Below are 24,406 nucleotides of genomic sequence, written 5' to 3' on the forward strand. Positions count from 1 at the left end.
GCATACCAATGGCAAAATTCAGCCCATAGCCCATGCAATTATTTGCAGACAACACTCTATCAGGCAAGATTTTGGATACGCTTCCTGTTTGCAATCCTATCTAAACACAAACCTTCTAATTTTCCACAAACCCTTTGGAGTCACATCCCTTCAAGCTTGTGAAACAGTCTGAAAGTACAGAAAAGTTCTTCTGTCCAACTCGTTCAGTGGGAACCCCAACAGCAGAAAGAAGTAAACCAAAGCTCTTACCCAGAGATTGGGAATTTTCCAATTCAGGCTTTTGTGGTGCCCACCCATCTGCACTAGTACAATAGCAGGGCCATGTTTGGCTCTGTGGCAAACTCAAATGCAATTGGCAGAAATGGGGAAAGAGATATAATTGTGTTTCTCCGGGGAAAGTGGTCATTAGGAAGGTATTATCTGGATAGTGGTTATATAAACTGTGGCTGAATGGGCTCTATTTACAATAAGAAAAATTGCCAGAAAGTGATCAGAACATATGCAATCTGATGAAAAGGCTGCACTTGAGCAACATGAAAAGCCAATAATCTGTGAGGAAGTAGCTGTTTGATAGCTAGGAATTTTAAGCAGGGATAGTGCTGGGGGAGGGATTTCAAATCTAATCAGACCATCAGTTTCAAAATTTCTCAGTAGTCCCAAACATTGTCTGAAATTTGGAGTAACAGACATAGAGGCCACGCTCAGACCTGATTCATACTTTCTGCAAATCCACAATAGCGCGTCCTCTGCCCTTTGGTATGTAACCTTTCACAGAGGCAAAAAGCTGTCCTCACACATTCACTATCGAGGAGGTCATACACATCTGACAGAAAGAATCTGTCCCATTACACCACAGTTCGTCCCATTAAGCCAACGTCAATCGTGACATCTCTGTGATAACTTGTAACAGCCCTGAGACTCAGCCTCTCAATATCTCTTCTGCATTTACAGCCACAAAGTGCTGGATCAGCCCCGGTCAAATCCCTCTTTCACATCTTGCTGAAAAAGATTGTGCAGATGACTGCAAGATACAGACAGGAGGTTTTATCTTCGATACCTGCCTTCATTGTACATAGCCCAGATGGATTCAAGAGCAGCGTTTTTCTTTAAGACAACACTTTCTAGAAAAAGGCATAATAATTTTTTTAGCATTCTCTTTGTGAATTTGTAAGTATGAACTGGAACATAAAAAACTTGGTCTACTAGAGGAGCTTAATTTAGCTTGACAGGTTTGAGACCTTACAGGGAGAATTCTGTAGGGATCTTAAGTAGCTCAGTGGAATCAGGCACATACTTGTGTTTCTGCTACTGGACCCTTCATGAACTATAAACCACCAAACGGCCACGGACATGTGTTCCTCATACAAAAGCACAACTTTTTCTAGGCAAAGAATAAGCTCCCTATGAGCTTTTGCCGTAATTTGTAATTAATATAAGAACATTGCTGTATTTTTACAATGCAGTGGATTTCTTTTTTATGAATATGTTCCGAACACGTATACACTTGTGGCGACTGTGATTCCCATTCATTCTTTCTTTCCCGTGCAGGTTTTTATAGACTCCACCACAGAGAATCAGAGCTTTCCAAGTTATTCCTCCTGTGAAAACTAAATTCTTCATCAGCCTTGTTGCTTTTTCCTGAGCCTCTTTCTATTCTACTATATTCTTTATGAGATGCAGAGACCAGAACTGCCTAGAGGATTCAAGGTGTAGGCCAGCCATGGATTTGTACAGCAGCACTGAGAGATGTCCCCTACTGCTCTTCCAATCCTGCCAGTATTTTGGGGTTTCTACTAAGCACTGGGCTGAAATTCTCTTAAGACTTTCCATTGTAGCTTTAATCTCTTTCTTCATTGGTAACGGCCAACAAGAAGCCCACCATTTTACATAAGATGTTAGGTTTATTTTTTCTTAATGGCATTATGTTACATTGCATTTTAGCTCATTCATGAAGTCTCATGACGATGTTCACCGGCTTCATCCCCTACCCTGAATAACTGTACCACCAGAATAGAGACAGGCCTCTCCAAAGAGAGAGATTTGTATCTTCCCAAGACAGACATTTCAGATAAGCATGATGTGGAAGAGTTTCTTTCTCTCCACAAGAAGTGTAATTTTTAGACAGCAAAAAATAGGCAGGATGAATGCCACTATGGAGCTCTAATCCCTGAGTTCATGAAGGTAGGCCTAAGAAAGCTCCTGTGATCTCAAGCCCCTCTATAAGACTAGACAGAAAAGTGGGGCTGCAATTCCTGGCAGAACAGGATTAGTTTTAGAATTATTATTGGAGTAGGACTCAAAAGGCACAAGTTTCAGTCCTTTATCTCTACAGACTCCCTTGCTGTCAACAGTGCTGAGAACCACAAGACGCAGCACAGCATACTCTGCAGACACAGCTATTTACCCGACACCAGCTCAGTGACTGTGGAACTTCCACTTTTCCACCAAGTGTATATATCTTCTGGGAGTTTAGTCTCAATCTTTTCCTACTCTTAAATTTAAAGTCTGACAAACCTCTTCTCTGTAGATCGCTAGCCATATGTCCCCTTTCCATATCATAATGGCCACCTGCAATTTTACACACAGCATATGGAGGGAGATAGAGGTGTATTTGTGTGAGTCTCGTTCATTCGGTATGGTTAGTCCTAGATCTTCCAGCACAGGTGTTAACACATATGGCCATTATCCTCACCATGCTCATCAAACAAGCAAGACCAACTTGTTCATAACTTCAAGCTTTAGAGTACTTACAGACTGTCAGACCTAACCCTAATTTCACTGCTTGTTATTTTCCTTCTCTGTTCAGCTAGACAAATGAAGGCTGCACTCCCTGAACTGGAGAAGCACAAAGATTGTTCATTAGGAAATGAGTACTCATCTGATTTGTGAGAAATGCAGACAGTTCTGATGGATTTATTTTTTTTTATGCATTGTTCTCTCTCTCAAAAAAAAAAAAAAATCTTCCAGCTGCCCTACAATTACATAAGCTTGTACTTACTCAATATTTAGATAGGTGACCTTTAAGGAAAACATGGGGTATCAATGATTCAAGTGATCAAGTGTCTCCTTTCCTCTCAGAGTTAATGGTGAGCAATATCCAGTTCTGCAGTTGGCTGGAGGTTGGTTTTGGTAAGGTGACAGTGAGATGGTCCAGCTGTTCTGCCTATTTGTCTTGTGTGAAGATCTGATGCTAAACCACTGGACACAAAAGAAATAATTTTTATAAAGCTGTTTGAAATTTTCTTTAATTTGTCAGCTTTCAAAATACTCCCTCTTTTTACACTCTTGTAGCACTCATACTAAGAGGATTTGATTTTTCTGCTGCATTTGTAAAACCAACATCATTTTCCAGACCACTTTTTGAAGTTTAATGAGAACAGCAATTCCTTTTCAAAATAAAAGAGTAGTCACATGCAATTTCTACGATTTTGCCAAAACGAGACAAAAAAAAGCCCTCACAACATAGAACATATCGATCAACCATTTGAATGCTGCAGAAATGTTCTAGTGAAAGTCTGCTTAGCATAATTACACTCTATGTAAACTTCCCTACCAGCTCAAACAGAAATTGGCTGCTGCTTCTCCTTTCTTAGCTAAGAGACGTCTAGTAGCACAGACCACATCTTTAGCTGGATGACTACCTCGTTGCTGCTACTTGTTTCACCTACTGTGCCATTCACGAATGCATTACATTCCCATGACAGCTGGTAGCCATTGCTTACAGCCTAAAATATTAGGATATAGTTATTCTTGCTCCTTTTCCCAGATGCAAACAATGAAAAGTGAGTCAGCTCAGGAAGAGAAGAAGAAAAGCTACAAATCACTATTTGATCGCTTCATGTCTGGGGAAATAACCCTCTGGGATCTCCATAAACCCAAATAAATTAATGGAAAGTCTCCCAAGAGGACTGACAAGGCCGCAAGTCAGAAACTCCATCCCCATCATAGATATTCACAGATGTACTTTTACGGCACTCTAACAGACCATGCCATACCTGCTTTTTCTTCTTTATCAGCGAGGGACTATGATCAAAGGCTAGACTTGAATGGGATTAAGACTCCTAAAATGGCCATCGGTACAAAGTATGATTTACAAAAGCCCACAGCTATGAAACTTCCCCTGATCTGCATCTTTAGATTCCTAATTTAATGGAAAATTTGGTTCTAGGTGACTACTGCTCTGAATGCTATCTGCTATCCACAGTGCTTTTCCATTTTAGCTGTCGGAACTGCAGGACCACCTTGGCTAAGACAGCAGCATGGAGCTGCTCCTCTGCATGCCCTGCTTATGGCTTGTACCTAGGCACCACGTGGATGCTCTGGGGCAAATCAGGAGCCCACAACAGGCTTGCAGAGTTACCACTGAGGATGTGGCTTGCCTGCAGAACATTTACTGCTGGAGATTAGGCATAAAAGTAAAGAAACCAGCATGACCCTGGCAACTCAGGTTGGATTCGCAGGATTGCCAGCAAAGGTGGAGAGCAAGAAGGAAGCACACTGGGAAAAAAAATAAAAATCAGTAAAACCTTTTTGCTTGTCAGCAGAGCACATTTTCAGTTGCGCGACTGAAAGGCAATAAACAGAAAGCCAAAGACAATAAGCACAAAGGCGTTTTCACAGAGCCTCTTCTCAGATTAAACTTAATTTCCCACTAGCTTGTCATTACTTTGATTATAGGACTGGTGCTATTAATGTAATGCTGCCAACGCGCGAGTACATCGCAACCCCTCACCAAGCAGCATTTCTAGGAAGTGCACCACTATTACTGGCTGGAAGCTCTCTACAAAATGGCTCCAACCTGCAAGATGCCAGTTTACTAACAGGCATTAGAAAAGGAAAATTGTACCATAACTCCACACAACAAGAACCGTGGTAGAGCTTGGTGGTGTTAGAATGGGACTCAAAAACCCCATATTGAAGTCTCAACTTTGCAAGGGGCTTGTTGCATGAGGGGATGAGGAGGCTGTCCAGGCCTTTTCATCCTTTCCCGGTGTTCACCACAGACACCAGGGGTAGAAGACAGGGACACCATCGGCTTGCTAGTCTGCTATCAGACCTCAGGGGCTTAAGATGCTCTAAGGATACCCATGGATAAAGCACATGCAATTTCCTCGCAATCACAAACATCCACAAATCAGCACTATCAATCCGCTTTGAACAAGGCACAAATAACTTGACGAGGCCAGCACTGTTACAATTTAGAGTACCTGCTGCCAAGCTAGCTACTCGCTATCTGGCTATAAATCTTGACCTGACATATGCATATGCTATGTTTTCCAGCTTTCTGGCTTTCTATCCTTTGTTTTGTAATCCCAGAATGATTGCAATTAAGGAATACTATCTCATCAAAATGCCTATCCGCACACTAGCTTGTAAACACTCGTAATAAGTATAGCTAATAAAATACAGATTATTAGTCAACCTTGTACAGTATTTTTACAGCCTTTTCCACTCATCATTGAGAAAAATAAATCCTTCGCATCTGTGCTGGAGCTGGCATTGCTGCCAGCCTCCCTTGGTCTCACCTGTAACGAGGTGAGTAATTAAAGCCCTTATAGGAGCAGCAGGGCTTTTTATTGCCTGCCACAATCCCATCCTTTACTCTTCTGACTGATTCAGAGAGGAACTGCCACAAATGTTGTTTCCAAAATAGATCAGCAATGAAACTTGCTTTTGTTGTGTTAAATGATGGAAAAACTTAGAATCTCAGCTGCTCATCAGTCCTTGTTTCCTGCCCCAGGATGCCATGGAACAATCTGGTGGCCCCTCACAAGTCTGGTGGATCAAAATCCCTGGTCAGTACTGTGGAAGAGCTGGCTGTGGATCATTGCAATATTTTAACAAGGAAATAGCTGGAAGTGAGGTGAGGGGGGGAGCCTTCACTCCATAAAGTCCTCTGGAATCGATTAGTCTGGAGTGATGGTAGATAAGTTGTCTGATTGTTCTGTTTGGGGTTTAAGGGAACTATAAACATTTTGCTTTTATTTATGCCATGACCTTGCTTGTTCTCAGCCACCAGCTGGGCACATGAACCACAAAATAGGAACATCATAAAAAGCTTAAACCATTGATTCAAAGGAGAATGTTTTACTTAATGGAAAAACCATGTATAGTCTTCTCTGGCATAAGATTCTGTTTTGTAGCAAAGCCTTTTTTTTTATTCTTTATTTTCAAAGGTACTTGGTGAAGTCAATTATCATGATGTATGGGGTTACTTTCCATGAGATAAACATAAAACCAAATGCTTGGCAGTAAACATAAACCTCCCAAGTTTTCCTCCTTCTTCTGTCCTTTTATCTCTTTTTATGACCACATTCAGAAGTATAAATTGGTAATTTATTGAAAAATGAATGGTAACATTTACCAAAGTGGTGCTATTTGCTACCCATTTTACTGTGAAAAGAGTCTGGTTTTAGGAGCTTCTTTCTTTATGTTTTTTAACACAAACATAAACAAAAATGAGCCTGAAAACATTATTAAATATTTTTCCTCTTTTCTTGGTGGGGTTTTTTTGGTTTTTTTTAAGAAACATTGGAATAAACCTATGGAAAGGAATAGGATTTTTTTGTGTGAATACTTGTCCTGATGTGGCATGCCAGCACTGCTGCCTGGAGGAGCTACCACAGATAGAGATGTGTCCAGGGCACCTGGGAACCAGCCAGCAAAAAAACCTCAGCAGCTTCAGTCTGGGATCCTTGTCCACGCTAACAAAACCCCCTGTGACCCCAAGTACAAATTTAGACTATTGACCTGCTTAAGGCAACAAAGTCATCACAGGGATTACTCCTCATTAGCACCCAAGCTGCTAGTTACACCTACTACCAGGTGTATATCCCCAGGAACAGCGGAACACTCCTTCAGATAATGATAGCAATCATTTGCCCAGAGCAAGCTTTACAGGGAAGGTGAACTGCTATTGGTGGCACAACTGACGTATTGTGAGGGGAAAAAAAAAAAAAATCCTTCCTCGTGTTATAAGGCAATGTGTGCGCTTAGGGGGCATGTGAGACCACCACTGGGCAGCAGCTCTGATGAGACATATCAGATGAGCTGTTTGTCCAGCTTGCCCCAACTGCTTCCCTTCAGAGGAGGGTTACATAAATCACAGCATCCTAGAGGAGGAGCTCAAGGTTGTAATCCCCTCCAGCTGGGATCAAAGTGTTATGTGGTGCTGCTAATTATAAAATGCTGTAAATACATATTCTACCATACAACTTTTCAAGGTTCCCTATAGAGCATAACCTCCCGGTCTTCCTGAGGCTCTTCCTTATCCAAGCACCTACAGGCAGATTGGCTGCTGAACCAAGCAATTGAGGGCATTCCTTGCTGCCATTAACACATTTTAATGAAACCTATTTTTATTAATATTTTCACATTTGTAAAGTAATTCAGCTGGCCTGGAAACTGTCCACATAAATTCTCTGTGACTACACCACTTACACTGTAAGTCTCCCATTTCTACAGAGCAAATCACTCCTACCTTCTGCTATGTCCTGGAGCTGAATAGACAGTGGTAACTTTCCACAGGACAGATAATTAAATTAAATCCATTCAATTCCAGAAGTTATCACAACTCAGACGGAGCAAGTCTTTGTCTGCTAAACTCTCCAGGCTTGTAACAAAGGGCCTAATACTCTATATAATTTGTATAATGACAAGTGTATGAATATTGTATAGGATTTTTCCGTAAGAGCAGCATCCTGCATTGAGAGAAAACGTCTTATAAACGCATCCTCTGAAGCACTCTAACCTTCTAAAAATACAGCCTAAGAGTGAAGTCGCACTGTATTAAGCACTGTAGTATTCTATTTTATACAGTTCTTACGCAACCCCATTCACCAGATGCCTTACACAGCGCCCCGTAAGGATTCAGGCATCCTGTAAGTCATCCTCTCGCCAGTGGAGAACCACGCGTGAGTGGAATTGGGGGTAGATGTGGATTAGGTTCTCTGCATAAGTGGATTTTATACAGCTGCCCATTGCTACGGGTTAATATACGAGATGGAAGTCCAAACACCTCCACTGTGCATGGCAGGAAAAGGCTGCAGGATTTGTGTTTCAGAGAGTGACCCACAAAAAAAAAAATTATGAGGAGATGAGCCCTGCTCTTCAGTTGAGCCCCAGGAGCACTGCTGCTGGGCACAGCCCTTAGCCTGCAGCTTTTGAAAGCTGTTAGGATGGCTTAGAGACTTTTGGACATGAGGCTTGAGACCTTGGCCCAGCCAGATGGTACCTGAGAGAACTAATGTCAGATAAAAGCAAACTCCTTTTCTGAACACCTTCTGATGTAAATAGTTACTACGTGGGAAGGGAAAACAAATGCAAACCCTGAGGAGCGAAAGGGAGGTCATGTAACAGGTGAAGACCAGGGGTTACACCTTGATCCCTTCCTGCTGGATAGAAAGGCCTTTGGAGAAGACTATTGTTAAAGCAGGTATGATTCTGCAAGTCCAATGGCCAAGGGCTTTTGCTTGGGCAAATCCCAACTGGTAAGGAACGTGTATGCACAGAGAATGAGATGTGGTGGGTCTCCAACAAGGCGTACTCTGGCTCTTTAGGAGGTCTCCAGGACTTGCAAGTCCCACCCAGTGTCCAAATGAAGCTTAATAAAAGTCACGGCTCTAATGATTGGAAGGTCAGACTCAGGCCCAGCAAATTGGTGAGAAAAGGGTCTTAAATCAGCATTACAGCAACTAAGGACAACTACCATTATTTCTGATAGCACATGAGTAAATCTGTAATACCTCCTCCCCTCTACACAGGGTTAATTCTCAGGTTAGCACTAGAAAACCATTTTAAAAAGAATTCATACATGGCACTCAAGTCTTAACACATGGGTTGGAAAATCTAATCAATGTGGAAGTGGCTTTCTCCATCCTCTTCTCTGACAAATACAACATTTCTGTTTAAACACTGGGAGAAGCCATTCTGCTCAGTTAATCTTGATCTGTTGAAGAAGATACATTAAATCAACACCTGTCATTTTTTAGTAGTTCTTTAGAGTGAACAGCCTTTGCGCTGGATTTTCTCTGGCAAGGAACATAACAGAAAGGGATTGTGGTAAATGAAGGAATTCTGCAGAAAAGCCACTCCCAATTTAAAGCAGATAATGAGCACTAGAGCTAGTGTGGAAGCAATTAATTCTAATCACTTATGAGACAATAAAATTTAATTATGGGTTCTTTGAAAACTAAAAACCCAACAATTATTGTTAATAGGCTTTTCTTGATGGCAGATAGTGAACAGAATTTGTTGAGGCTGTTTTTCCTGCAGTTAATTAAAAAAAAAAAATAAAACCAGCTTTTAGTTAAGGATGCCTAGGCTTACACTAATACACGAAACAGTGCTATTGTGCTAAGTTTAGATCCCACAGGACAGAAATGCAATCTTTGAGGAAACTCTTGGATATGCTTCTATATAATTGGCATTCTCCTCTCTGCTGAGGTCTCAGATCTTTATTATCTGTTCAGAGGTACTTTCATCTCAGAACAGCTGGATGTCTCCAGCTTCATTTCAGGCACATTCATGCAAGTAAGAACAGAAACTGTGTTTGCTTTGCCATGCACTCACTTAGGTGTTGTACGAGAGCTCTAGTTGGGGAGTAACAGTGGTGATAACCCAGACCACAGGACAACCAGGTGACTCGTGCTCTGTTGATGTGGCTGTAGCCCATATTCACTTTCTCCCTGCATCAGATGCTGCTGCAATTTCAAACCAGAAATTTCCCCTCCAGTCTAGCAGCATATCTTACCCAGCCTGAACTCCACAAGGAGAGCATGAGGATGGAGGACCATCAATTCAACTCTGGTATTTCTCATTTTGATGCTCCGCTCATCTGTTTCTTTCCCAGCTAGCTAGAGCATAACTTCTCTTGCACTTGAAATAACTTCCAGCCCTTTCAAAGTATAACAACCTCTGAGGCTTTCATATCTACAAGAAATTACTTTAAAGCATTTACTAACAAATGTAAGCTAACAAATCTGGAATTTGCCCAGTGACTTAAATGTCAATCTTTCTTCCCCTGTACTCTATCTGTGCCCTGAAGGGCCTCTGCCTCAGTGCCCTTAGGAGTCTGTAGTTTCTCTGTCTCGTTTACACAGTGTTCAGATGGTGAATGGCATCACTATAGAGTCTATGTTACTGATGACCACCATAACATGGGCATATACCTCCTCCTCACCAGCATTACAGGACTTCTTTGCTTACCTGTGCCAAACTCTAACAGCCATGTTTTGTTGTCCATATGAAAACTGCACAGGAGAGACTCCCCACGAGATACTATTGCTGAGACATCATATACTTGGGTATCCACATATCATCTCCAAATGAGATATAAATGATATAGCATTGCTGAGACCTTCATTTCAGGATCAACAGCTCAGGCTAAGCTGCAATATAGATAAATACTAGTACCTTTATAGCTGTTGGAAGAGTACTACAAAATATTTCAATGCTTATTTTAGGATCTACTAAGAAATCAGACCTGCTGGCAGTAAGAACACACTATTTATTTACTTCCAGCTGGCCACTCAATGCATTCAAAATTTGACTAAAGGCTGAGGTTTGACCCTCAGCAAAGGTCACATTTTGAAACACTTCACCTCTACCATTCTGTCTCTCATGAATCATGAAAGGCAGCAAACACTTCATCCCCTGCCCCATGATGCTTATTCAGAACATAACCCACTTTTCTAAGAGTTCTTCCAAGTGCTTCTGTCATAAGGGGATGGACTGTAATGCCTCAAAGACAGTGAATAGCAGAGGGCTGTTTTAAGCTATAATGAGGTTTCATTACTACAAGTGATCTTGAAGGACAAGAGCTCGGCAGCATTTAGTAATGCTCAGGAAGTCAGAAAAAAGAACAAGATTGTCTAGAGCTGGAAGAGCAAATGTTTTTCCTGAAAAGGCGCCTGATTCTCTATGATGAATATCTTGGGCAATCATTTACACCGGAGGCTAAAAGCAGGCTAAAAATCAGCACAGCAATATTATGCTGGCTTTGTGCTCGTGTAAGCAACTCTGTAGAACTGACAAAAACCATATCCATAGAGTTTAAGAACCTTCATACTATAGGACCAAAAATTTGACCTTTAATAACAAGAGTCTTTCCCTGGGAGAAAGAATTGTGCCAGAACTACAAACTCCTGGCACTCCCTGCAAAACAGCGGCACTTGCTACTCTTGGATACTGTCTTAGATGACCTAGAGCATTCATCCAAGATTATGGTAATCCCAAAGCACTAGTATTACTCCCTAGCAATTATTCATCTTTTTCCCAAAGTACATTATCATAAAGCTTGAACATAATTTGCAACAAATGCTTTTGTCTCTCAGTTTCATCTTTACAAACTTGTCTGAATTAAAATAGTTTATCTCAACTGGTATTATCAGTCTACAGAATTCAATATATTTTAATTATGAGGATGAGTGAGAGTTTAGCCTACCTAGTTAATGAAAAAATGTCATGTTCTCCATTTAATTAGGATACATTAAAAGGTTCGTATTTAAATTCTCTTCAATATAAGGGTGAAACAAATGTTACAGCGCAACTAAATTATTCCCTATAAATTACATTATGCAGTGTTAGACATCGAGATGCAGAAGGAAATAAAACAGAGGGTTTGGATACTATTTGGCAGCAGACTGTTGCATCATAGCAGATTTCAATGTCCTGCAGATGGCTATAGCAGTAGCATTCATATGCTTCATATGGCATGGCAGCACCTCCTGCCCTTGCAGAGATGACAACAGCAGCACTAATTATATCTGCTGAAAGCTTCCCAAGGTCCAGGGCTGCTCTGACGATGATTTGGTGTTATAAACACTATAAACAGAAGGAGCCAGGGGTGCTCTATCCTTTTACCACCTCATCTTGGTTGTTGAATGAGCCGCCCCTCCTGCTAGTGGTTGCTTGCATCTGACTGGGATACAGGCAGTAGGCGTGCGCCGAGCCACTGGTATTGCACACACACTGCAGCTGTGGGTTTTAGTATAATGCTAACTTCCAATCCTGTCCCTACGTTTATGGATCATTTTATGATAAAGATCCAGAGGTGCTAAGCTCCCAGTCACAATCCTAGATGCCTACTTCCTAGGACTTTCAGAAACCTGATTTTGACTGATTCAAATAGTTTCAGAGCAAAGAGGTTTCTTAAAGCTTTTCACTTTTTTTTTTTTACTTATATAAAACATATTCTTTCATCTCGCAGTGTTTTAAGACCTCTACCCAAAAAAGCAGAAAGTGGCAGCAATAAGCTCTCTTCACTATGTTCTCACTGCTTTCAACATGCCAAACTATCACTGCTTTGCTACCACCCTCTGCAGGGACTGCCCAAGCAATCGCCAAGTGATTTAAATGGTGCTAACTTGAGAAGAGTAAATCCAGGAAGGTGATCCTGGATCCTGATCCGCACAAAGAGCCCAACCTCAATATTCAGCAGTGCCTCCTGGGAAACTGAGCCTCCAGAGCTTCCCAGCACTTGGCACACTTGGGGAGCTATGGATCCAGAGAGCGGCTCAGCAGACCGACTACTGAGAAAAAAACCCAACAAACCAACACATCTCTGTTACTAAAAATTAGGTCCCTTCATAGTTCATCATGGCTCTTGCCACTTTTTCTTGTGCTTATCTCAAAATTTGTGCTTTGTACTGTCTCTTATACCTTCACGTCTCTCTATCAACCTTCTTTTAAGACAGTAAAAAGAATAAAATTATTTGACTGCTCATAGATTAGCAAATTTCTTGCTCTGAACAGCATCCTCTTTCATCAGTCATTGTCACCCTCACCAAGATTAATAAGAGAAAGACGTTTATAAGGCTGAATCTGTTGAAAGCAGAGATGAGCTTGTTACAAAGGATACTAATTGTAACTTTTTTTTTTTGATCTGCATTGATCCAAACAGCTGTAGATACTTAAAAAATCTTTTCCTATAGTGTCCGCACCTTTATTACGCAAAGAAGAAAAGCATATTGAGAAACAAATTCAGCCAGCATTCAGTATTTGCAGAAGGGAGGCTGGGGGATGACTTCCTGGCTCCTTCTGACCATGACAGGAGTCAGAGTTTCATCTTACATCAGTCAGAGCAAAAAGAACTTTTTCTCTTCAACAGGGGAAGGGAAGGAGACAGCAAAAGGAGATGGAGGAAAAGACAGCTCAGGGAATCTACATATAGATGGGTCTCATTAGGTGTGGAGGGACATTAGTGTCACCTTCTTCAGAGGAGTGGGGAAGAGATTGGTGTTTAGCACCAGCAGCAAAACATTAACACTCCTGCATAATTACAGAGTATGCAGCGTATATTCAGCCCTGGTGTGTTTTTCTACTAAATTCCACTCTAATTATATGAGAGTCTGTGGACACCAAAGAAGCTGTGGTTTAAGTACCTGCAGCTGCTGCAATAACTAACAACAGGAATGTATAGATACTTGTATACATAGATACACATACACTCACACTGTTAGCTAATTGGCAGGAACACCGTTTAAGAAAGTTGAATTGAAAACAGTAAAGGTTTTTCCATCTTCCAAAAATGGCAGTCCCATCTTTAAAGTTCCCATCTCTTGTTTCTTAGCCCACTGCTCTATCACCTGGCTCCTCACTTACATTTCACACGTCCCTCCTGGGCATCAGGGCTCCTCCTTTCTCTGGTGTACATGCAGCTGAAGAGAAAGCATTTGCTCTGTCCTGCTGCTCTTTTCCCACCATCTCCTCACCTCTGAGGCATACAGCAGCTCCACATTAAACAATACGTTCACTGTCAAACATAAGAATGATGGTTTCCTAACAGACTAGTGTTCATCAACGCTTTAAAAAAAAAAAAGGGGGGGGGGGGGCAGAATCCAGGCCATGCAGAATTTAAGAATGAGTGGCTGGGCCAATCCGGGGCATTTATTCCATTTTCAGCTCAAGAGAAGTGAGAAAATAGAAAAGGAAGAACAAGAGAATACAGATGTTTTATTTGTTCACTACTAGAGGCAAAAGTAGGGTGGGAGTAGGGAGGATGTGAGGTGACACCAGTTGTTAATGGGATTTTTGTCACTGAAAAAAAATCGTGCAGGATGCATTTAGAGAGTGCTGCTTCATTAACCACCATTAGTCATCCATTTCACAACTGAATGGCTGAATAGTTGATGTCTCTGGGCTCTTCTGGAGTTTTGGTTTTTTGGGTTTTTTTTGTTTTTTGTTTGTTTTTTTTTTTAATAACATCTCTTCTCTAAAAGTACTCTCCATATGCCCAGCAGGCAGGGTTGTGTTCATCACAAAAGTTAGTACTGAAGAAACACCCATGACAACAACACTTGGGATGTCAACCAGATCGCAAATGAAGTCCAGACCTGGTTCAAAATTTGGTCTTGGTACTGAGCACCAATCATTCAGAGTGTCCCATGGTATCCAAAGGCATCACAACCTCTGTCCACTGTTTTGCACTTTTGAATAACAGCTCTCATCAGATTTTATATCCTTCCTGAAATGTTTTGGTGTTAATTTTAAAAACCCCAGACTATCTTTCTGGCCTTATTTTTTCTCTACACTTGAAGCTTCTTGGGACACAAGGGAATTTGAGAGCACATGCAAGAAGCAGCCTAGGTTTGCTCATCTCCAACACAGCTCCAAGTGCAGTACTTTCAGTGTTGATAGCTTCAGAAAAAACACTGCCGGCCACTACCCAGCTCCACCACCATATACCTAGCACTAACTGGCTGTGGTATTTCTTGGCAGTGCCTGCAGGAATTGGGGGATACATAAGAGGTAGGTAACTACAAGCTAGCAGTGCCCTGGGTCCGGCATCTCAGGTAGACAGAGCGTTGCTGGAGGAAAATGCTCCACTTTAGCTTACTCTAGCAAGTATCAGAAAAGTTGTCCAACTTTGAATCTTCCTGACTCCAGGGTGTGCTGTGTACATACTGCAACATGGGGGAAAAAAAGACAAATGCATATGTTCCTTAGCTGGTAAATGTTTAAGGCAGGCACCGTATATGCTGCAGGATGCAGTGTCATTGGCCATAGAGCTGCTGAACTCTTCTGCCATGCAGACAGCAAGTGATAACGTGCAACACGTGGCACAGTGGGTGCCTGGTCCGTGGACAGCATTTGCAGGCATTGCCAGAGCTGAACAAGCAGCAGAGAAGGCTGGAGCAGAAGTGAAGGGATCGCTTAACTGGAAGGGGTAAAGCACTGCAACACTTTCACCTCGTTTTGAAAGGATTCCATTTTAATGCCCACAATCATGGCACAAAATGTTGGACAGCAACACACAGAAGTCTTCGGGGAGTTCTCCACTTTTGAAGCCAGTCACAACGCTGAGAGAGAGCCTTTATGATACAGGGATAGTCGCCTGAATTCACAATGATGAACCAGAATTTAAAAAATAATAGTAATAATAGCCTGAAGGACCGAGCAGAACTTGGAAGCAATTCCAGTACACACATACAGCCTTCCTGTTCCATCCCATCTACAGGCTGAAGATGATGATTCTTGGCCAGGGTTAAACACCACGCAAAATATAGCTGCATCACACCTGGCAGCTGTTGCAGGGGATCACGGGGAATTCATGTTTTCATCTGTCTTTAAAGAGCTCCTACCACACTCATCACCATGGCAGGTGTCCATGGTATCATGAGGTGGATCAAGCAGGAGGATGTCTAGTTGTTACATGAAGTCATAAAATCCTCAATAATCAGCAACGGAAAGAGAAAGCTACATGGCTTTCTACAGGAGTTTGGGACCAGGCTCTAGTAGTCCAGCATGAGAATAACTGGAAGTATGGACTCAAGGAAGGCATTCCTAAGGAGGAGCAGGTTTGGTTATGAAAAGAAGGAACAACTCCCATGTAGGATCACTTGTATCTCCTTCCATCTCCTCTACTATGGTGGTGTCTGGGTCTACCCACCTAGTAACTAACTAATATTAGATCCTGTGTGGAAATGGGAAGAAGATGGTGGAGAGGCTGGGGAAGAGGACAGCTTTCCAATGAACCACCAAAAGTATTGGCTAGGAATTAGTTTGTGTGAGTTGGTAAAACAATCGGCGCAGATGCTGTAAAATACACGGAAAGATGGTTAGGTGGATGATCTGAGATCCCCTCTGTTTTGTGGTGCCAGAAGCAGTAAGATTGCAGGTTGGAGATAGCTCTTCTATGCAGTGTTTCCATTGTCAAACTGTCTGTAGTGGAAGAGACTCCTGGAGTCCAATTTCCCAGAGTATTTAACAGCTTCAGCAAAAAGCTTTGTCACCTGTTAATATAAAGCAGAGGAGGACTGAGCATTGCAAAGCCTTCTGCAGAAGGCTGAGTAATAGAACAGGCTCCACACTTCTATGCTGTCACTCTGAAACTATCCTATGCAGGTTCAGTCCTTGATTCCATCCAAATCAATACCAATTGCAAGGTGACTGGGTGTTGGCTCCAGCTCTCTGGAACCGGCCTGTCCTGCTGGAGAGACATAGAGGTGCTGGGCTTCTTTGGCAAGACGGCTCTGTCCCATGAGAGCTGCTGTTTCCCCCTACAACCCAAGCCTTTAAGAGAACACAGGGTTGTTTTCCTCTCTCAAACTCAAGAGATTAAAACTCTGCAATCCAAAGGCTTCAGTGAAATGCATCAAGCAGGTGTGGTAATAAATTTTGGATGGGGACCCCCGTTCTGGTTGTCAGTGTGTGTTTTGCTAGAAGGCAGAGGACTTCCCGTTCCTGCTAATCATGTTTGGCATTATCCTGTCTACAAACTTGCAGCCTGGCACTCTCTGCTCTCCACTCACTCCAATCACAGCAGAAGATTTTGCACAGCTGGACACCAGTTCAAGTTACTGGGTTCCATGTCAGTGCCCGCTGAAATCAGCGGGAATTTGGCTGCTGCACTTAATGAGAGCCAGATGAGGCCCTTTTGTGACAGTTGAAGCCACTTGCAAAGGAAGTCAAGGTACTGCTGGCAGCAGCAGTTCCACTTTGCATTACCAAATATCTCTTCCCCTATCAGTATGGGAAAGGAGTTTGTCAGGAGCTACAAAGACATAATGGCTGGCAGTTGGGGACTACAACAGGACAGGCAGCAATTCCACTTGGATTGCACTTTGGAACTGGATTGCCCCAAGGATCATTCAAGAAAGCCCAGCTACATCCTGCTGTTTAAGGTTTAAGGACCATACTGGAAAAACATCCCACTAAAAAATTGTTCCCATGCATAATTTCAACATGTTACAGGCAATCCTGTGCAAGAAGTTTACTCTGAAGTGAAAATGGTACAGCAACAACTTCAGCTGCAGTACAGGACTCCAGATTTTTTATTTTTTTTTTTTTTTTTTTTTTTTTTTGCTTTACTTTGAGCAATGTGGTTTTGTATAGTAGCAAAAAGAAAATACTTTCAAACAATTGTTGCCATGATTTTCAGGCACATTATTATTTGTCAGAGATAATGAGGGTCCAAACACACTGGAATCTAAGGTCACAAGTGCTTGAAAGCTCTGAAGGCTCTTATAACTAAGAGGAGGAAGAACAACATGGGAAGTACCTGGAAATTAGTGAGCAGAGCAATCCCACCGTCAATAGCCATCCTCCGGATCACATAATTATCATGGACAAACTTGGTGTTGCTGTTAGACAGGTTAATCACCAGATCTATTTTCCCATCCCTTACCAACCTGAAGAGATAATGCACAAGACAGTATCACTGTGTGTCTTGCTTAATGAAAATCTACGATGAATAGCACAGGCATGCAGGTAAACAACACTGCAAATTTTCATTTGAATTTAGTCTTACATCCCAAGAAAGGAGGGTTGAGGGGTTAAGGCACTAAGCTGCAACTCAGGAATTTGGGCTTTATTTCTGTTGTATTCAGTGATGCAAAGCAATATTCAGCCTTCATACAGCTAAGCACAACTCTGTTAAAGGCATGACTGACTGTCATTAAAGGCTAAATAGTCAGATCCTACGTATCCTTGCGTGAAAATGTAATATGGAGCAATAAATCCAAGCCATATTAAATACGACTGTTCAATGAGATGTTCATTAATTAAGCTGAAACATCCCTGCTGTGGCAATTCCAGACAGAATCAGATAAAACAAAACTTTTGGATTAAATCCGAAGTCTCATTAAATCACTATCATTGATCTCAACAGGGCCAGCAATTTGCCCCTTGCTGTCCTGGATGTTAACACAAATTTAACAAGGTGAGTATTGCTCTTACCTCCTGACCGAAGGGAGGCTCGGACTCTGGCTTTCCTGTGATGGCCATGCCACAGGATTTGCTGGGATACCGTTAGCATTGAGCCAGTCCGAGGTTGCTTCTGTGGCATAAAGCTGTTAAGGGAAAAAAAAAGGTTACTTACTGTGTGCTTCATAATACAGAAACTTTTCATTTAACTCATGTGGGTCTGACCCAACACACAGCCTGGTTGTCAGAGCTGATTTTGGAGGGTATTTTTCATCACAAGGGTGTCTCTCCATACAGAGATGCACACAGAGAACAGCACGACTTTCCCAACTTTCTGTTATCTGTGATTTCCCGATGGATGATAGTCAATGTATGATAGTAACACATCCAGAAGCAATTAAGTGGCTTAGGAAAACCTAAATCCTTCTGACTTTCAATAGGGCTTAATTCAATCACTTTTTTTTTTATTTTTTTGCCTAGCACTAAGTTTTGAAAGGCAGAACTGTAAATCTAGTAGTTACACTAATGCCACTGAGGAAACAGTATTTAAATACTTAACAGTAAAAAGCTCTTGCCAACCTTCTGTAGCTGTGGTGTTAGTTACCTTTCAGTAGGGATATGGATGCAAAATGATGCAGAAGAGTTACAAGAGGGATATAAACACCACAAATTTCATATGTCTGCAGCTTCCGAATATCACTGAAGATGTAGCACTGTAAAGACCCTCTCCATGCAAAAGGCTTCCCTCCCTTTCCTCCCCTCCTGTCATACATGGCATCCTGTTGGCATTTTTGTTTCCTGGAGAACTTCATGGAGTTTATAATGTGACATCCTGGCCGCAGGCTGACAGCAGAGCCAGGGGTTTTTCTTGACCTCATGACAGTCTCGTATATTCAATTAAACAATCATGAAAACTTTCAGTTAGGTAATACATGCTGACTTTACGGATCACTCAGCTAAAAATCCCTGTCGTACTTTGAAAAATGCCCTTTTTTTCCTCACTGTCTCCAAATAAACTCCAATGTTCTCCATTCTTGTAGCAGGCTGAGTACATTTCAGATTCTGAAAACTCTCCAGCTTTAAATAACTGAAACCACCGACCTTAAAACCTTCCTCGTGCAGTAGTTCTGCTACGCTGAGGAATCTGGGGCGGAAGGACTTCTGAAAAAGGAAATTTATTAGAATCAACATCAAAGGTAGGATTTAGAAACAGTGTTTTGTTGGGCAACATGAAGCTCTTCCAGGCTGTGCTAAGAAGCAAATACACCTTTTTGTGCTGAGAGTGTGTGTGCACACGCAGAAATGTCTGAATGTGCACATGCAGTGCCATTCCAAGAAAGCTGTCTGGATCCTGAACCCCAAGTCACTCCCAGCTAAAATATATTTTGTTACCGCTTCAGGATAAGTGTCCCAATACTAAGCTCAACTGCAATTACAGATTTACTACTGCATATTAAATATCTGGGCAATTGCCACCTTCTCAAATACACCGACTAGAGTCTCCTCTGCTCTTAATTAAATATCTTTTCAATCATTGCTCAAACATTTGGCCTTCTCTTCTGGCAGATAACATATATGGACAGGCTTTGAGCTGCCTTTGGATGCTCTGTTTGCAAATTCACATGAAAAAGAGCCTGTGTATGCGTGAGTTCATTTCTAACTCCTATGGACATATGGAAATGGAAAACACAAAACCACTCAGGAGACTGGGACACCCTATTCCCACGAGGATCTGAATACCCAGGTACCTTTGAAAGACTCTCTCGTAATGCATACCCAGATCCAACAGAATTTAGAAGTAGTAAAGATACGATGACCTCCTGTAGGCATCTGCACTTGAACAAGCCATTTTAGAGCAACAGGAGAGTGAAAATTTGATCCCAGCATAACTTTCTTTGGGATGTTGAAGGTACGGCAATGCAAAGATCAGATGCAACGCATGCCCTTCTCACTGCCAAGGCAGGCCAAGCCTTGCTTTTAACCTTAGCCTAGTCTGGCCATTTGCAAGTAAGATTAGTGAAAGCTCCCTTGTCCCTGCTGGAACTACTGATAGCTTAACCTTTATGGGTGAGAGCGCAATATTCTGAAGGATGAACGATTTCCTGTGAAGAAAAGGAGTCAACAGATTTTTTTTTTAGGCACTCTGGAAAGAACCTCATTCTGAAAGCCATCTCGTTCTGTACACTAACTGGAAAATATAAATATACAATGTGACAGGGTTGGCAGCTTCCCAGTCAGAGAGAATGGTTCTGCCTTCTGGTCAGGGGGGGTTGGCTTTCACAACAGTATTATAAGCTTCTATCAAACATGTACTGAACACTTGCGACACATAAAACAGCCTCTCCATGAAAAGAAATTACAGCTGTCAGCTTGCATCGGAGCAGCCTCAGATTTACAAGCTGGCTGAAAGACCTGTGTAAGAAACCATTAGTTACTAAAGGTGAAAAGTACAAGCAGATTTATTTAGTGGAAGATATTTATTGTAGGAGAATTGTACTCTTTTCCCTTTATCAGAAAAGTTCTATTTCTTATAACCTCTCTCTCATGTTTGCTAGCATGCCTTGCTATTTGTAAAGGGCTACAGCCTCAGTTAATTCAATACAGCTCTACCAGTTCTCACTAAGATCCAGCTCAAAACAAAGCCAGCTCATCTCCTGTGATAATCTTGAATTCTATATGCAAATCCACTGTGGAGCATGCAAAAATTCTGGTACATTAGGAATCAAGGCAGAAGGTTACCTTGAAACAACAGACTTGGAGTGCTGGGATTTAAAAATAACATACTCCATCAATGCTTTCCGCATCTCGTGGTCACCAGCACAGATGTAAGACAGATGCACTCCATCCCAGAGATATCACTGAATAGCCCAATCAGGAAAGAAAATAAAATGAGCTTTTCAACTCCTCTTGGATAAAATATAAATTATTTAATGGCAGACTCAGGGTTTCAGCATCATAGATTTCTCCAAATTGTGAAAAGAGGTCAGATAATCAGCTTGCATAAACTAGCAGAGATTCATTTGTCTAACAAGAAAGCCATACTCCATTTGTCCTAGGAGAGATCAAGCCTTTAAAATCCTGGGGAACCTTGACCTGTGCAACGTCAGAGATTGCTCACAACTGAAGGTCAATCCTGCGGGCTTGGGGTCCCGGCTGGTTGCCCAGCCTGCCTTGTGCTGCAGAGGTCAGGGAGTGCTTGCCTGCTTGACCTTGAGGATAATTACTTGGTTAGCAACATTTCTGCACGGCCCTAGTAGGATTACCCCTGGAACTGCAAGTACCTGTAAGTACACCAACATGGAAGCCCCTCAACAAGGCCAGGTTCATTACCTGCGTGTATCGGGACTCAGATTGCAGCACAGCCGTTTGACTTGATTTGCAAAATCCCAACCCCAGAGCGAAACATTTTCGAGGGAACTAGGATCTCTCTCTCTCTACTATTGCTAATTACATCTATTTGACTTTCACCTTCAAGAAGGCAACTTCCTCTCACCTCAACATAATTAATATCAGTGGCATAAAGGTGCAGTATACTGAATAACCTAAATATGTTGAGCCTAGGTACTTTTGACGGAAGCAGAATTCATGACCATTTGGCTTCTTATTTGTCTCTCTGCAAGAGCTAAAAGTGCAGTGTAAAAATCAGAGGGAGCCGCTAGTCATGAAGCAACAAAGCCTCCGAAAGCAGGGTATGTTTTGAGTTCACAATTCACTGCAGATGAAACGGAGCATCTTCCTCAGAGACAAACTAGTGGGCTGGTGTACATGCTCCCGACAAGAATCGGCCCCGAGTGCACCAGAACAGCTTGCAGAAACCATCCTGCAATTCGAAAGCCAGGGGCCTCTTCCCAGGGAGGGACGTCCACCCCGTCACCCCCTCACAGCAATGGCATTTACACATTAAGTGTTAGTGGAGAGGGGCGACCCGGTATCTGTCCTTCTGAGCCTGTACTTCCCCCTCTGAGGATACACTGACAACTTTGCCAGTTTGAGGTGAATGACTTCATGTTTGTGATTCAAATGAGAACAAAGCCACTGGTGTTCACAGCCCGCCTTATGCCTCATTCCCTTGTGCCTCTTGCTTCTGCAGTGAGGGGCTCCCCTTTCCTCCAGCCTGTAATACTTGGGGAAGACCACTCCTAATCGACACATCAGGTCTAGGTCAGCATTTCAACCTTCCCTTCTTACAAGGTTTTATTTCCCCTCTGTTTCAAAACGGACCATTGAAAAGTACGTAGGTGACAAACTCCAGGGCGGTGAGGGACCAATACGAGGTTCTCAGCATTAACTTTACACTTCTTGGTTTGGAGTTTAATTATATAAGAAATATGCTGAGATGAAGAAAGACCTTTAAGCGATCGATCTGTTGTTTTCAAATTTCTTTTGCAAGAAAATGAACTGTAAACCACTCATTAAAAAGGACAGAATCTTGTTACTTTTAAATGGTTTTGGGGTTTGAGCTTTTGGGGTTGTTTTATCTTTTTTTTTTTCCTTCTTTTTTTCCTTAAGACCTTTGTACAAGGAACATTTGGCTCAGTTTAACAGATACTGACACAGAACCTACATAAATGCTTTCTATAGCTAAAATTACTCCTTGCTGCCTGTTCCCTTTCAGCTGATACCAGGAAAATAGGCTTAAATTTTAAACAGTGGGCTCTCTCCTTTTTTCTTCTCCTGGCTTTTATTTTTCCTCTTTTTTAAATGCTGTTTTAAAATCTGCAGTGCTTAGATACACGGTAGACATGAAGTACCAACTGCCCAGAGTTTCATATTGAACTTTTAAACTTCATCTAGGTAGCAAGCAAAGATTTTTCTGCTAATTGGAGGTACCTTAGAGCAACAGCTTCTATCCATAGATGTATGTATATATGTATATATTTAAGAATTAAGTGGTAATCTGTGTTAGCAGAGGTCATATTCCTTTCTGGCCACTTCTCACACACTTCCTTCACATCCTCTGCTGATGCACACTGCCCAACGCGTTTTTCACACCCCAGTTGTCTGACAGGAAAATTCATCTATTCTATTTTTTTTGTTTTATTGGCTTTATGCAATCATGTAGGGTATAAGCTTATTACAAGCACAACAGGGACGTGGCAGGAGGCAATCAGTTGTCTTTATGGGGCCCAAGAATGTTCTAGTGGCAGTGGAAACATCTGAATTTTTTGAGGAACATACACCCATCTCAAAAGTTTACTTCAGCACTTCCTGCAGTTGTTAACTATGTAATAAAGAACTGACACTTGCTGATTTTCAGCCTAGCTAAATTTTCATCCTGAAACACACATCCTCCTTACCTGTACAGAACTGTGAATGTTGCAGCGCTGTTCCTAAGGGAACTCCCTCACATAAAGGGAGAAGCACTGCAGAAGCCATTGCACTGGAGGACATTCCCATAATGACATCATTTAAACTTTCTGTCACATATAGCAACACTGAAGGATGCTGAGAGCAAGAGATGAAACCCTAAGTCCAAGCTCTAATCTGGAATGGAATCACTGGACCCACAGAATACACGGCTGAGAGGCAGTCCTTAAGAGGAGTGAGCTCTGGCAAGATACAGAAACCAGAGACATTACTACACAAATGTAGCGTTGGTTATTCCTTTCTGAGCTTACTCCTAGCTAATAGGAGCTGCATGGAAGGCAACAATATTGGCCATGCACCATCACCAAACAGAGGAAGGAATAATGGCAGCCATGCCTCTAGGCAGCCAGGAAAGCAGGCTGCACGGTGAAGACTGTTGCCCTTTAATCCCTCGCCCCACTGTGCTCAAGTATATTCCCATCATGACTCCAATGAGGAGAGAAACGTGACAGTGCTGTACGTGGTCGAGGTCTCACGGCCTGACAGTGTTACACCAATAACTAGCCCCACAACACCCTAACAATGTCGTGTTTTCTACACTGTTGGCTGACGCTTCAGCTCTGCCTGGAGTGAAACATATGCATCTATGGGGAAAGCTTAGCAGGTCCAGCTTTGCAGTATGTAAACTGTCTCACTGTTCTGGGAGGAGTGGAGGGGAACTGGTTTCAAAAGGGCAAGAGGTAATGTACAGATGAAGGGAGTTTGTATGTCAGGATTGGAAAGAGGCGTCCCCTGGGCTCCCATCTGGGAGGGAGCAAGGAGCGGGCTCTGAGTTCTAGCTGGGGCGTTTCTCTGAACTGATGGTCTACTGGTTTTGTTCCCCACTTCTAACTTCTTAGGTGGCTTCTAACTCTGATCCTAGGCCTCTGCTTGCAGCAATCTCAGGGGTTTGACC

At 42.2% G+C, this 24,406-nt stretch overlaps 1 protein-coding gene across 1 annotated transcript in view; it reads right to left on the bottom strand.

Moving 5' to 3' along the window:
• Positions 1-15,270: 15,270 nt before the first annotated feature.
• Positions 15,271-24,406, bottom strand: part of CPS1 (carbamoyl-phosphate synthase 1) — a 100,307-nt gene continuing 91,171 nt past the window's right edge. Inside the window, exons 36-39 of the mRNA XM_075755747.1 lie at positions 19,246-19,305; positions 18,178-18,290; positions 17,501-17,630; positions 15,271-16,232 (exon numbers count right to left, since the gene is read on the bottom strand). Of these exons, the coding sequence (XP_075611862.1) occupies positions 16,134-16,232; positions 17,501-17,630; positions 18,178-18,290; positions 19,246-19,305 (402 nt within the window). The 3' untranslated portion in view covers positions 15,271-16,133. The remainder of the gene's footprint in view (positions 16,233-17,500; positions 17,631-18,177; positions 18,291-19,245; positions 19,306-24,406) is intronic.

This window comes from Balearica regulorum, chromosome 6, assembly GCF_011004875.1.
Source record: "Balearica regulorum gibbericeps isolate bBalReg1 chromosome 6, bBalReg1.pri, whole genome shotgun sequence".
NCBI lineage: Eukaryota > Metazoa > Chordata > Aves > Gruiformes > Gruidae > Balearica > Balearica regulorum.